The sequence below is a fragment of the Talaromyces stipitatus genome, genomic scaffold (assembly GCF_000003125.1).
Source record: "Talaromyces stipitatus ATCC 10500 scf_1105507295523 genomic scaffold, whole genome shotgun sequence".
Lineage (NCBI taxonomy): Eukaryota > Fungi > Ascomycota > Eurotiomycetes > Eurotiales > Trichocomaceae > Talaromyces > Talaromyces stipitatus.
This window is the reverse complement of record NW_002990113.1, coordinates 2,424,199-2,436,937: the sequence shown is the minus strand read 5'-3', so window position 1 is coordinate 2,436,937 and position 12,739 is coordinate 2,424,199. Positions and strand designations below refer to the sequence as shown.

Here is a 12,739-nt window from a genome sequence, read left to right as displayed (position 1 = left end):
ATGCATATGTGCCAGTTGAATCGTGTCATGCAATTTTGGGAATGTGCAAATTTCCCCCTCATAAGTCATCAAGTGTTTGCGCAAAGAGCAAAAGATGGAGGATCATTCCTGACGTTTTTTGGGACTCTGTTCATCAACAAGTCTCTGAAACTCGGCAACATGCTCCTCGTCTATAGCATACGTATGCTCCTTTGCAGGATATTGCCTATTTTTGACTTCAGTTCGGTACTGTTCAATCCCCCTTTTTGTTTCTTCCCAGACATTGGCGTATTTCTTCACGAATTTGGGTAAATGACGTCCCGGCTCGAAATTACCCGTCATATCGATCTGTACAAGAACTTGTCCGGAACATCCATCCCCTGCTCCGATACCAATAGTCGGGATGCGAAGTTTTTTCGTGATAATGGCCGCTATTTCGGCAGGGATAGCCTCCAGAACAACCATGAATGCACCGGCTTCCTGCACCGCATATGCATCGTCTAATAGTTTAAGTGCTCCCGCGACAGATTTTCCCTGCGCACGGAATCCACCTAGCGCATTTTGCCGTTGAGGTGTCAAGCCGATGTGTGCGACAACGGGGATTCCGGCTGTGGTTACCGCTTTGATGGTGGATGCAAAGTCTACACCTCCTTCGAGTTTCACCGCTTGGACGTGGCCTTCCTTGACCAGTCGGATTGAGGATTGGACTGCCTGTTGTGGGGATACTTCGTATGATCCCATTGGAAGATCGCCGACCTGCATGGCGACACAAGAAATGTCAATAAAAAATGGCCGTTTGATATGCACGTGGCCGGGCTACTGCATATCCGTCTGAGGTGCACAGAAGAAAAGACGGTAGCGGTAAGAAGAGAAACTTACAACAAACGCAGACCTGACCGCTCTTGTGACACTCCGACAATGCAAAACCATATCATCAAGAGTCACAGCATTCGTATCATTCATTCCTAGCGCGACCATTGCCAAGCTATCTCCGACAAGAACCATATCCATCCCGGCGCTATCGGCGACGAAGGCAGAGGGGAAGTCATGGGCGGTGAGCATGGCAATGGGTTCATTCTTTTTGTACATGTTTCGTAGAGTGGAGATTGTGACTGGTTTGCGTGTCTGTTGGGACGAGGCTGGTCCCATGGGAGCGTGTGAGCTCCATCGTGTTTGGGGTGTGGTTGTGGTGGTGGTGGTGGTGGTGGTGGGGGATGCGGATGCGGATGCGGATGCGGATGCGGATATGACAGGTCTATAGACCGTCACGGAGAGAACTTTTCTGGATGGATGATGTATAGTTCGTAGCGAAGAACCGAATCTTCGAAGGACCGGAGAAGGAGTCATCTCGTTTATAGTCGTGGAGATTTGTCGTTCAGGAATATCTCAAATTCAAATGTCGATGGTGGTGTATAGTACGGTATATACGATGATGTCACGAATAGACAAGCTGCAATTCCCTGTGGCGTATATTCAGGTCGAAGACAGGACAATCAGATGGAGGAAGAAAATACCCCATGATGAGCCGAAACACACACAACGAGGTATTTATCCTACCCAGGTTGACTCATCAGCGTACACTGTGCTGGTTTATGCGGCGTAGGATAGAGCATTTTTTTCTCTCCTCTTCATCTCATTAAAGACTAGACTAACATCTGACCGTTTGCCCGCACTTGACTAGATCTGGTTTAGTGGATTTAATCTGCCGGAGTGATTGATCCGATCCGGCGGGATTTCGAATCGAGCTAGTCCAGATGCAGATGGTCGCTCAGGAACAGCCGAGGTGTTTTCCTTTTTAGGAGTAGTCTCATGTGTCTTCCCTTAGTCCTTAGTCCTGAACTTCATCTTGATAAGTTTCTGGAGACAGTCTGACAAACAGAGACCGAAAAAGCGGTGATAGATACTGCATGTATGTCAGAGTACAAGTCATACGGTCAGCGATGATACAGTCATCGTACTCCCGCTTGGCACGGATCGTCACCACCAAGAATCGGTCTAAGATCCTAACAAAATGATGGAAGTGATGGAAATGTTTGTTGTTCGTGAAATACTGGAAGGTCAGATCTCAGTACGTTCCGTCATTATCGTCGTAATTGCATACTTATAGTCTCTGCACTTAGGACTTTTTAGCGTGGCTCACCTCCGGGACGAACCATACCCGCTTCCTAGGATGCCTTCGTTCAAGTGGACCTCGTATCTACAAATCCTCAAATAAAGGCCAATTTACATGCACATCGAACCACGAGATCTTCGCCCTAGTAAACTTTGTTCACAGGACTCTTCGGGTTCTTCTGAAGACCCCCTGGGACCCTACTATGGTTGCTGCATCGTAAGTGGCTGGGTAAATTTGACCGTATACGTACTCAATATGCTTCTCGTTGGGTTCTATAGACTCGGTATTGATGTAAGCGTCTGGACGTCATTGCTTGTCGCGTGCCCTCGAGAAATATTTAGAGTTTGAGGATATCATAGCTTCAAAATGCCGGAAAGCAATATACACCCGAGCCCAGGCCAATATACCTTCTAGACGAAATGGGTGAGGATACACAGAAACAAGGCCAACATCACCAACTAGCCCAAAGAGGCTCGTGGAGAAGCGACTCGAATACAGTGACATGGGACACCGAGCATGGAGACTCCCCACGAGATTGGAAACATAGACGTCGACGTACCTAGTCCGGACAGAATTGAGGACAAGTACAAACTCATACAAGTAATTGTTGGTTTAACTACGGTCCGTATCACGAAGCATAGACGGTAGTAAGGCGCGAACACGAAGCGGCCTAATGAGCCTGACAATATGAAGATATCTTGATTCCTAATATTGTGACTGATCCCCAAGAACGAGGGGGACGGGGATAGCTAGCTAGATATATACGCGGCACGTACGTGCCACGTCAGACTAATTAATCCGGTGCCGAAACGCGTAGGGTTTGATATTCACGTTACGACGGTTACTTTATCTCTTTACCGAATCGTTCACAGTGATTGATGCTCCATTCGGCCGGAGTGACAGAGCCACCTCGCTACCGTTCATAGCGTTATTACCTGGCGTTCTGTGCAGCGGTCTCGTTCGATTCTGGGGCCACCACCGGATGACCCAACAAAAGCGAAAGCAACAAGGGCAGGGCAAACCAGAGGGTAAAATCGCCGGATTCGCTATGCAGCACCCGTACTAGCCATTGGACTCTGGATCTTTGGCTGGACCGAGCCACCACTGGTGCCATGTTCACTGGATCGCTTCCATGTGCAATCTCGCATTAATCGGTCTTGCCACGAATGAATTCGCGCTTACTCTGAGCGGGTATATAGCTAACTCCTACACTGTTTATGCGGCATCAGCACTAGCTGCTGTAACTAGTGCTGGAGGTTGCATTAATTACTTAGTCAGTTGGTCCTTACTACGCTGTGCACCTCACCAATAGTATCTAAGGGGTCCCGGGTGTTAGTGCTCACCAGCCAAAATTGATTTTCGGCCAAAACGTGCTTTTTACTATACACGTCAAAATGAAGCCGAAAAAGGACAACCCAAAAAGGCCCGAGAATCTATAAAAATGAAGAAATTGCAATTAAGAATACTTATGAAGCATATATTCAAAGATTCAGCAAGCCCGAGAACTACACCAATAAAAAGAGGATCAAGCCGCGCAGGAAAAAGCTAGGAAAGATGATAAAACCTTCAACAACAGTTTACGAAGGGAGCTAGAGAGCAAGGAAAGTAAGAACGAGCTCAAATTCGTCAGCAAAAGCGAGAAGAATGTGAGAAACAGGCCGCCGAAAGACAACGCCACAAACTTGAGCGCAAACTCGCCAAGAAAGCAGACTTACAGCTTCAAAAAGATATTGTAGCTATAGTAAAGCCCCCTGCGAGTCGAATCAACCCAATTTGAAGATATTGAGGCTTCAACGCAGTAATTAGGTCGAAAATGCGTTATTGATGAGGTTATTGCTACAAGCAGTACAGAGTAGGGGCAGCTGGATTCGACTTCCCCACCGTTATCGCTAGGTAAAAACTAGTTCATTAGATTTGCCGTCATTTATTTAGTAATACTCCAAATTTTTATTACTTTTCACTATTGTACGGTGTGGTAAAGTTTCAGAATAAGTTACATCGCGAAAACCGTGCATGAGGTGGTTCCGTGTACGAGGCGGTGAAACACGGTATCTCGCGTCGCATTGAGAAGGAAAGTCACAGATGTAAACCGTTTTCTAGATGGCACATTTTTCTTATATGTGTCTAGCAAGTATAATCATCATTTCTGTTGCTTTTATTATGATCAATACAGAAAGCTCAACCGTAAAATATAATCACATGACTGTGTGGCATTAAAAATCTTTTACCGTGGCAAAAAGAAACTTTACAAAACAAAACGAATTTTGGCAAGGTGGTACGTATGGACTGCCGTAGTGTAGCTAGGTGTGTTTTAGAAAATGTGCACAATAGAATCAACTACATAGTATTCCTCACCCAGATTGTACGCTCCTATCAGAGCCTCACCCCGTTCGGACCTGAGATAATAATTAGCGCCTCGGAAATTTCAAATGCATGCCACATGGTGATCATGGCCCCGGCCCGAACCGGCTGACCCACATAATTAATACCGACGATTCGTTCGACGCTGATACTGCAGAGTCTGATGAAAACCAACCTCCGTCGTCTCTCGCACAGCGTTCGACCTGGTCTTTCATCCTTAACCACGCATGGAAGACGGTCGTTCTAGCCCTGGCTCTTGTTGGGTGCATCGACACTCTCCGCCTGGTATAGCCTAAGCACAACTCTCCCACCACATCCTGCTGGTGCGGGACATCCTTGGCGGAGGCCATATCTGTGACGTCTCAATAAGCCTATTCTAATGATAATCCTAAGCTTGGGAGAAGAGGAAGGGAAGGCCTAAGTTACAAACAAGTTGGTTGATAGGATCTTACAATTCTGCCTTTTTAGACCGCTTTCCCCATAAGGCCTCCATCCCATGACAGAGTGTATTTGGAGAGCCTCAAGGCTCAGCGCCAGTTTTCCCCTTTCTTCTTCTTCTTCACACTTAGTTTTCTTCGTCGATACTGCTACGCTTAGAAATGAAGTTGTTTCTGGGCCTTGAGCGTCCATCACAATATCCCTCAATTGCAAATTCAGCATAAACCAAGTAAATACCTCTGCATATTAAATAAGAGGTCAATATAGAAAGAACAAAGTCAGGTGAGTTGAAAACGTACAGAAATGCGTTTATGGTCATGAAGGCCCATATGTAATGGCCCAGGATGACATGAGCAACAGAGGCTTGACTCTTTTCCCCTGTGCGCAAGTAATTAATGCGGTGCCTGTAGCCCAGGGCAATTTGGCCCGGAATCAAGATACCAAGTAGTAGTCCCAACCATTGATGTGGGGTATGGAAATTATGGTACGTAGTGTAGTCCGCTTTTAGTGGGAGAACATCACATCACTTAAATCTAGAGGAGAGCTTAGGCGTACCGTATTGGAGTTTATGGACAGGAGCAATCCAAGCACTATACAGAAGATACAGGAAGCTGCTATTCCAGATTGAATTGCTCGATGCTGACTGAATGCTGACGGTGATGAGCTGCGAATCCGGAATATGCCAATAGACAACATCGTCGCCGCACAGAGCCCCAGCAAGCCGTGGAGAACTCGTACGGCAGATTTATGAGAGTTGATCCAGGACTCAGGGTCAAAATTATAAATCCCACTGTTTACCCTAGTCTTTCCGACTTGTGGCAGCAAAGGACCCATGTTTGTTTGACTACTTCTCATATCTGCGAAAAAAGGACCTGGAGATAGTCAGCCGGGCTTTTGTTAGAAAAATAATAGCCCTTTACAACAATTGAAAGACAGTCATTTAGACAGATCTTCAAAGATATCCCAGGAATTATGCTTCTGTTCGAATCCAGTTTTACAGTGAAGCGTCAGCTTAATAAAAGCCTTAATATACAGCGTCAAGATTTAATACAAGAATTAACTTTGACTTGTAAATCAATTGCACTTTCTATTGATATTTGGACAAGCAAAAATAATCTTCCAATTCTTGCTATCATCGGTCATTGGCTCACAGAGGATTTCTTATATAAAGAAAGAGTCTTAGAGTTCACTGAGCTTCAAGGAGTTCATAGTAGTAAGAATATTGCCATTGCTATCCAGACTACACTTTCTGAATTGAACCTTGGAGAAAAGCTAATTACTATCACGGGTGATAACGCCAGTAATAATGAGACTATGGCTTCAGAATTATTCCATCTTCTCAGTGAGACATGTTTGGATAAAGAGAAAATTCAGTTCAAAGGACTTAATAGCTATATCCGCTGTCTAGCTCATATCCTAAATTTAATTGTCAAGGATATCCTTCAAGCTTTGAAATCTAGCACTTCAAATGAAGTATCCACTATCTGTGATAGAATTCAAAATGGAGAACATATACAAGCATTATCAAAGCTTCGCATTCTCACTCTTTGGATCAACCGCAGTCCTCAAAGGAGACAAAAATGGAAGCAAGTCTGTGAATATATGAGTCTTCCGGGAAAATATATTCAATATGATATGGAAAATCGTTGGAATTTAACATACCGGATGCTTGATGATGGCCTTAACAATTTATATCATTACAGACCGATATCCCTTCCTTTACTGATAGTGATTGGCAACGTCTATCTCAGATTCATCGCATACTCACTAAGTTCAATGAACTTACATTATTTGTGTCGAAACGGAGACCACAAATTAGCCTTGCTATCCCAGTTTATTATGGACTTTACGATCTACTATCTGAAGGTTCAGAATTACAAGGGTCCTTCAAGGAATTAGATCCTGATATTGCTTCTGCATTGAAAGAAGGTCTGAAAAAGTATATGAAATATTATACTTTTATGGATGAATCTGAGATCTACTACACCGTATTGATTCTAGATCCCAGGGTTAAAGGAGATCTCATTCTAAAAGAGTTAGAGGATAAGGAAGCTGGCAATCTGATTCTTCAAGCTACTCATGATAGTTTACATCAAAAATACCTACCTACAAGAAGTGAATTGCCGACACCTTGCCGATATTTTGCCGATATAGTATAGGCGAAGATTTACGAGCGACTATATAGTATAGTCGCCGCTATAGTATAGGCAAAACCGGCAAATAGGCAGATAGTGAAGACCCCTACCTAGAAGTATTATCATACTACGTATTACCTTCAGAACACACCCTACAAGTGATAACATTGCTGTGCCCACTGTCATTGATGATGTGGAAAAAAGGAAGTGTGTTTTGAAGGCCGGTCTGTTCTAGATAATCAAAGCTACCCCTAAACGAGGGATATCATGCATGACACCTCACCCTAGCTAGTACAAGGCAGTATGATTGGCCACATTATATACGCTGAAGCGCCGACAAGAAAACCGAAGTCAGCCTCACCAAATAGTAACCCCTCAGGCAGCTTGTCCTGATATTTAATGACTCTCATTTTTCCTGAACTCATAATCTGTTCATGACATGTGAGAATTTTAGCAAATCTATAACATATGATGGCTACCAGGACCCGTCGATCGCACGACGATTATACAGTCGGATGGATCTGCGCGCTGCTACTCAAGATGGCAGCTGCAAAAGCTATGCTAGATGAAATCTATGACGATCTACCAGTGCAAACAACCAACTATAATGCGTATATACTTAGAAGGATCAAAGAACATAATATTGTGATTGCCTGCTTGCTAAGCGGTAATTATAGGCTAGTATTAGTGAACACAGTTGCGATACAGCTATTGTTTACTTTCCACTCGATTCAGTTTGGTCTGATGGTGGGTATTGGAGGAGGAGTACCAAACAATAATACTAATATTTAGCTTAGTGATGTGGTGGTTAGCAGACCAACAGACATATATGGTGGAGTGGTGCAATATAACTATGGCAAGGCAATAAGTGGTGGTAGATTTCAATGGACTAGCATGCTTAACTGCTCACTACAGATCCTGCTCACAGTATTATCTAAGATCCAGACGAATTATCTTACAGATGGCAGCTAAGTATCAGATTTTGTTACAATGATTGAACAAAAGTTCCCTCAGTAAGTGTCCAACTTTGCGCGCCTAGCAATGGAGGATATTCTATTTCTTGCTAATTATTATTATAGTGATGTAAAATCCAAGTCTTTTATTGCGTGTGATCTTTCTAAAACTGTTTCCCAAACCGCTCGGAGCTATAACAGGCCTCTGGTCCATTATGGAGTGATTGCATTGGTAAATTAGCTTATAAGGGACAGCTAACTACAGAATTGGCTAAGCCGTGACCTGGGCGCCTACTGCGTAGAGATAGAGGCGGCGGGACTCATAAATAATTATCCATGCCTAGTCATTTGTGAGATTTGTGACTATGCAGATTCCCATAAAAATAAAGAGTGGCAGGGGTATGCCTCTGCAGTGGTAGTAGCCTATGCCAGAGAGCTCCTTCTCTGTATCCTGATCAGTAATGTAGATTATACATAGTCTGCAGAGGACACTATATCTGGTATATTCATCAATACCAACTAAGACTGAATTCTACGTATTTCTGGGTTTTGACTATGCTCTAAAACTAGCCAGATTTAACATCCCATTCAATTTGACTGGGTTACCAGCAATTGCAAACTTTCTAGGACGACAGGAAGAGCTAGAGCAACTATAGCATCACCTTCAGCCTGAGAATTCAAACTCTCAAACAGTTGCTATCCTTTAAGGATTGGGCGGCATCAGAAGAACCCAGTTAGCAATCCGCTTCGCACGTGACCATAAGGATGATTATACTGCAATTTTATGGTTAAGTGGTAAGAGTCGCGGCACGCTACTGCAATCATTAAGCTCCATTCTTCCTTGATTACCGGGTCAATCTCGGTCCTACTCCGCAATAAATGATGAAGAGATAGAGCAAAATGCGAGTCAAGTATTAAAGTGGCTCGCAGTGCCAGGAAATTCACAATAGCTCCTGATTTTTGATAATATTAACCAGTATTCCCCAGAGATAGAAGATAGATATAACATTCAAGAATTCTTTCTAACGGCGGATCATGGATCTATCTTAATTATGTCTTGGCTCCAGTCGCTGTCTGATCTTGGACGGTCCTTCCCCATCCCTATCTTTGATATTAAGGAGTCCTTTTACTGCTTTGGCAGAGCAGGAATCTATACATTCAAGATACAATCACTAGAGAAGAGGTAGACCAAGGTATTGATTTATCCTTTTAGAATCTATCTAACTATGCTGATTAGTCATTACAGATATCAATGATCTGATTAATCGCCTCGGAGGGTTACTATTAGCGATTACTATTGCAGGCGCATTCATGCATGAAACAGGGACTAGTGTCAAGAAATATATGCAATACTATTATTAGAGGTTATGGCACGACCTACAATCCCATGCAAAACCAGAATGTCATTACTAATAAGATAATTTACTACAAACATGGCTAGTTTTATATGATGAGATTCGGAAATGAGGCCCTAATATGGCTGAACTAATGCTTCTGCTTGCTCACTTTGATAATCAAGACATTTGGTATGATTTAGTAAAATGCATCAAACATAGTTTATAGCTGCTGATGTGGTCTGATGACGTGGTATCAGATACTCTGACTTTTAAAGATAACATGTGAACTCTAATTTAGTTCTCTCTGATTGAGATCAATAAATAAATTGATAGCTATAGCATACACCTAGTTATACAAGACTGGTGTCTGGACATGGCTCAAATTGAGACTAGTGGGCTGAACAGTCTGTGGTATGAGTTAGCACTTGTCGCTATTAATGCTATGATATCTAGTATAGAAGAGCAAGATTATTGGCAGCTACAACAACGATTGCTAGTTCATGCAGACTTTGTGCGTTAGGTGCTTGGGAGTGACTATCTAGCAGACGATGTCGGTGTCTGGCGTGCATTCCATAGCCTTGGAAGTCTCTACTCTAACCAGGGAAACCTGAAGGAGGCAGAGACAATGTATCAGCGAGCATTGACAGGCTACGAGAAGGCACTAGGGCCAGGCCACTTCTCTACCCTGGTGATTGTCAACAACCTTGGAAATCTCTACCGAGACCAAGGAAAATTGAAGGATGCAGAGACGATGTATCAACGAGCATTGGCAGGCAAAGAGAAGTGACTAGGGCCAGGCCACTCCTCTACCCTGATGACTGTCAGCAACCTTGGAGGTCTCTACACTGATCAGGGAAAACTAAAGGAGGCAGAGACGATGTATCAACGAGCATTGACAGGCTACGAGAAGGCACTAGGGCCAGGCCACTCCTCTACCCTGGTGATTGTCAACAACCTTGGAAATCTCTACAGAGATCAGGGAAAACCAAAGGAGGCAGAGACGATGTATCAACGAGCATTGGCAGGCTTTGAGAAAGCGTGCGATCCAAACGATTACCAGACCAAAAAGGTTGCAGAGGCGTTAAAAAGATTAATAAGAAGCGTAGTAATAGAATAGCCAAACTTTTCCATAGACAGTAAATCACAATTGGAAGAAGCAATATTTTATTCTACGCGCATTGTTACGTCCACCGCTCCATCGGGCTCTTGGTATTTTTACCTGGTATGGTTCTTAACTGCGCCGTAATAATTTGTACTAGATAGATAAATGTTGGACTGTATTTGTATATAAAGAATATGTAAGGACCACGCACTAGTAATGATTGTAATACGCCGTATCTGACACAAGTGAACCGAAGACAGAGTGAAAAAAGGTGAAGACGAATTCGAAACTCTCTGTATACATCTGCTTCATCAAGGAGTAGGACCGCTTTCCAGTCGCTAGCTATCTGAAAGGTACGGGTGGGTTGCACCTCAAGCCCTTTCCCTACAACGTCATCAAAGGTGGCTTTTCCTTGATACTTTCCACGTCGAACTCTCCTATATAGCATGCCAGTGATGATAATTATTCATTACTCAGTCGTACTCACCTCAGACTTTTTAATTCAAGGATAATCCGAGCACTATCGGACTACACATCGCGAGATCGCCTTCTTTTATCTCACGAAAATCAATATCCTTGCTTCGGACACGGCCTTCTGGTTCGTCCTGTTTCACCTGTTGGAAGAGAAAATCAGACATATCAAGCTTTTTAATCTTTAGCCTCGGATAGTTCAGGTTCGACCTGCGAAAGATGGCGGCATCAACCATAATTCTTGCATCCACATGAAGTTTCATCGATGATGGCAGGAAACAAAACGGTAGCCATTGCAAACCAGCTTAATCTGTTTCGCTCTTCGGGAGTACTCGATCTGCAGAGTCTCGGTGGATTGACCAAAAATATCTCCGTCATAATCGAGACAGCGTCCGTTGATTTCAAGAATCTCCCAGCCTCTGGTTGTTTTCTCTCGCTATAATCGTACCGAATGCATCGAGCCAGACCGGTGGAGGGCAAGTCGTAAAGACTAGTGACCCTGGTTTAAGCAAGGCCCACAAAAGATCCCAGGTGATTTTTCAAGACTCTAAAAGCAAGTTCAATTGTCCTATCACCGGTGAATATGTTTCTTCAGGGTACTGCACAAGCTTGCTTAGGTGAAGCATAGCGTCATCAGAGATCGTTTATTGAGAGTGAAACCTCTTTTTATACTCTCTTAATTCATCCATGAAGCGATATAAAAGATCACGTTCAATCTATTTGCTCAATTAGTGACGGTGCCTGGCTTGAAACCTTGGTGAAATACTGCAGGGCGATCAGCATCGAAGTTCGCTTTTCTGATGTCTTTCAGAATCTCTCTCAAGATGTCTCTTATTCCTGGAGCGTAATCGAATCACAAATATGTATTCGCCTAATTCATTGACGTCCGGAACTAGGGTAGAGTTGACGATCTTGTATTCATATCTTGCGGAATCTCATCTATACCGTCTTGTACTTCACCTTCGAGGCACGAATTCTCGCTCTATCGTTATTTTGTCCTTGATCTTCTTGTTGCTGATAGGCTCTTTGCCGTCCAAGGTAATTGTGCATTTTGAATTCCTAGGACTTCCGCAAACAACCATTTCAGCTCTTCTTTTGTGACAAAAATCGAAGAAGTCATATGCGGACTATCAGGGAGGGTCGTAGCTTCCACGGATTTAGGGTAGAGCCTTGTCTGAGAGAAACGATATAGTTCTTGTGGACTGTCGTCGATTTCTGTGTCCGATATACTTGCTGTGCGATGTTCTGGTATGACGGAGGAAGACTGCCGGCTCTGTGCGAGCTGCGAGAAGAGCTGTACCAGTAGGGAAGGTTTTGGCTTCAGCGGAGACTGGAAGTGGCAAATTGCTGACGAGTACTTTAAGGGAATTGGGGATGCTGAGGAGAACTCCTATCTTGTCCATATTATACACATTCTCTGGGAGAACGGCCGGATTGGCCAGCTCTCGACGCATGATGGCAAACCAGTGTCGGCTTTCTCCTGGCGGTCGGCCCTCGAGGCTAGGATCTGTGATTTGGAAATTCGAAGATCGTTGGCGCACGATGGTCAGAGCGAGCGATCGTAGAAATTTCACTGGAAGCAGCGACAGCTCGACGATGTATAAGACGTGAATTCTCGTAAGCTGCGTACTTGACGAAGCTGTCTATAGATTTTAAACAGCTCATGTTATGTTTAGAAGTTACTATTATATAAATTAGGGTGGAACACAATAAATAACTGAAGCGAGTAAAAAGCCTGCACTGTTTTTGCAAATAAGCTGTGTTATCCGGAAAACTGACTGGGCCAGGGACAATGGGAGTATCAATTGACGTAGCTATCTTAGCCCAGTCCTCCCGTTCAACTGTTGTGC

The 12,739-nt window shown here is 43.8% G+C and overlaps 5 protein-coding genes across 5 annotated transcripts, besides 3 other annotated features; 3 read left to right on the top strand and 2 right to left on the bottom strand.

Annotated features, from left to right (window-relative positions):
• Position 1: 1 nt before the first annotated feature.
• Positions 2 to 1,566, bottom strand: TSTA_068190 (3-methyl-2-oxobutanoate hydroxymethyltransferase PanB). The gene is made up of 2 exons (XM_002340738.1): positions 859 to 1,566; positions 2 to 735 (listed from the first exon to the last, which is right to left on the bottom strand). The coding sequence occupies exons 1-2, from the start codon at positions 1,324 to 1,326 to the stop codon at positions 103 to 105; spliced, it is 1,101 nt and encodes a 366-aa protein (XP_002340779.1). The 5' UTR covers positions 1,327 to 1,566; the 3' UTR covers positions 2 to 102.
• Positions 1,160 to 1,190: a microsatellite.
• A 4,237-nt stretch (positions 1,567 to 5,803) lies between the features above and the next one.
• Positions 5,804 to 6,565: a mobile genetic element.
• TSTA_068180 (uncharacterized protein) lies at positions 6,393 to 7,050 on the top strand (the record flags this gene model as incomplete). The annotated part of the gene is made up of 2 exons (XM_002340737.1): positions 6,393 to 6,485; positions 6,595 to 7,050. The coding sequence occupies 2 exons, from the start codon at positions 6,393 to 6,395 to the stop codon at positions 7,048 to 7,050; spliced, it is 549 nt and encodes a 182-aa protein (XP_002340778.1).
• Positions 6,607 to 6,933: a mobile genetic element.
• A 447-nt stretch (positions 7,051 to 7,497) lies between the features above and the next one.
• TSTA_068170 (uncharacterized protein) lies at positions 7,498 to 7,894 on the top strand (the record flags this gene model as incomplete). Its single annotated transcript, XM_002340736.1, has 2 exons — positions 7,498 to 7,777; positions 7,824 to 7,894. 2 exons carry the CDS (start codon positions 7,498 to 7,500, stop codon positions 7,892 to 7,894), a joined length of 351 nt encoding a protein of 116 aa, XP_002340777.1.
• Positions 7,895 to 10,130: 2,236 nt separating this feature from the next.
• Positions 10,131 to 10,551, top strand: TSTA_068160 (kinesin light chain, putative; the record flags this gene model as incomplete). Its single annotated transcript, XM_002340735.1, has 2 exons — positions 10,131 to 10,421; positions 10,450 to 10,551. 2 exons carry the CDS (start codon positions 10,131 to 10,133, stop codon positions 10,549 to 10,551), a joined length of 393 nt encoding a protein of 130 aa, XP_002340776.1.
• A 1,114-nt stretch (positions 10,552 to 11,665) lies between these two features.
• Positions 11,666 to 12,343, bottom strand: TSTA_068150 (uncharacterized protein; the record flags this gene model as incomplete). Its single annotated transcript, XM_002340734.1, has 3 exons — positions 11,666 to 11,813; positions 11,850 to 11,948; positions 12,120 to 12,343. The coding sequence occupies 3 exons, from the start codon at positions 12,341 to 12,343 to the stop codon at positions 11,666 to 11,668; spliced, it is 471 nt and encodes a 156-aa protein (XP_002340775.1).
• Between the last annotated feature and the right edge of the window lie 396 nt (positions 12,344 to 12,739).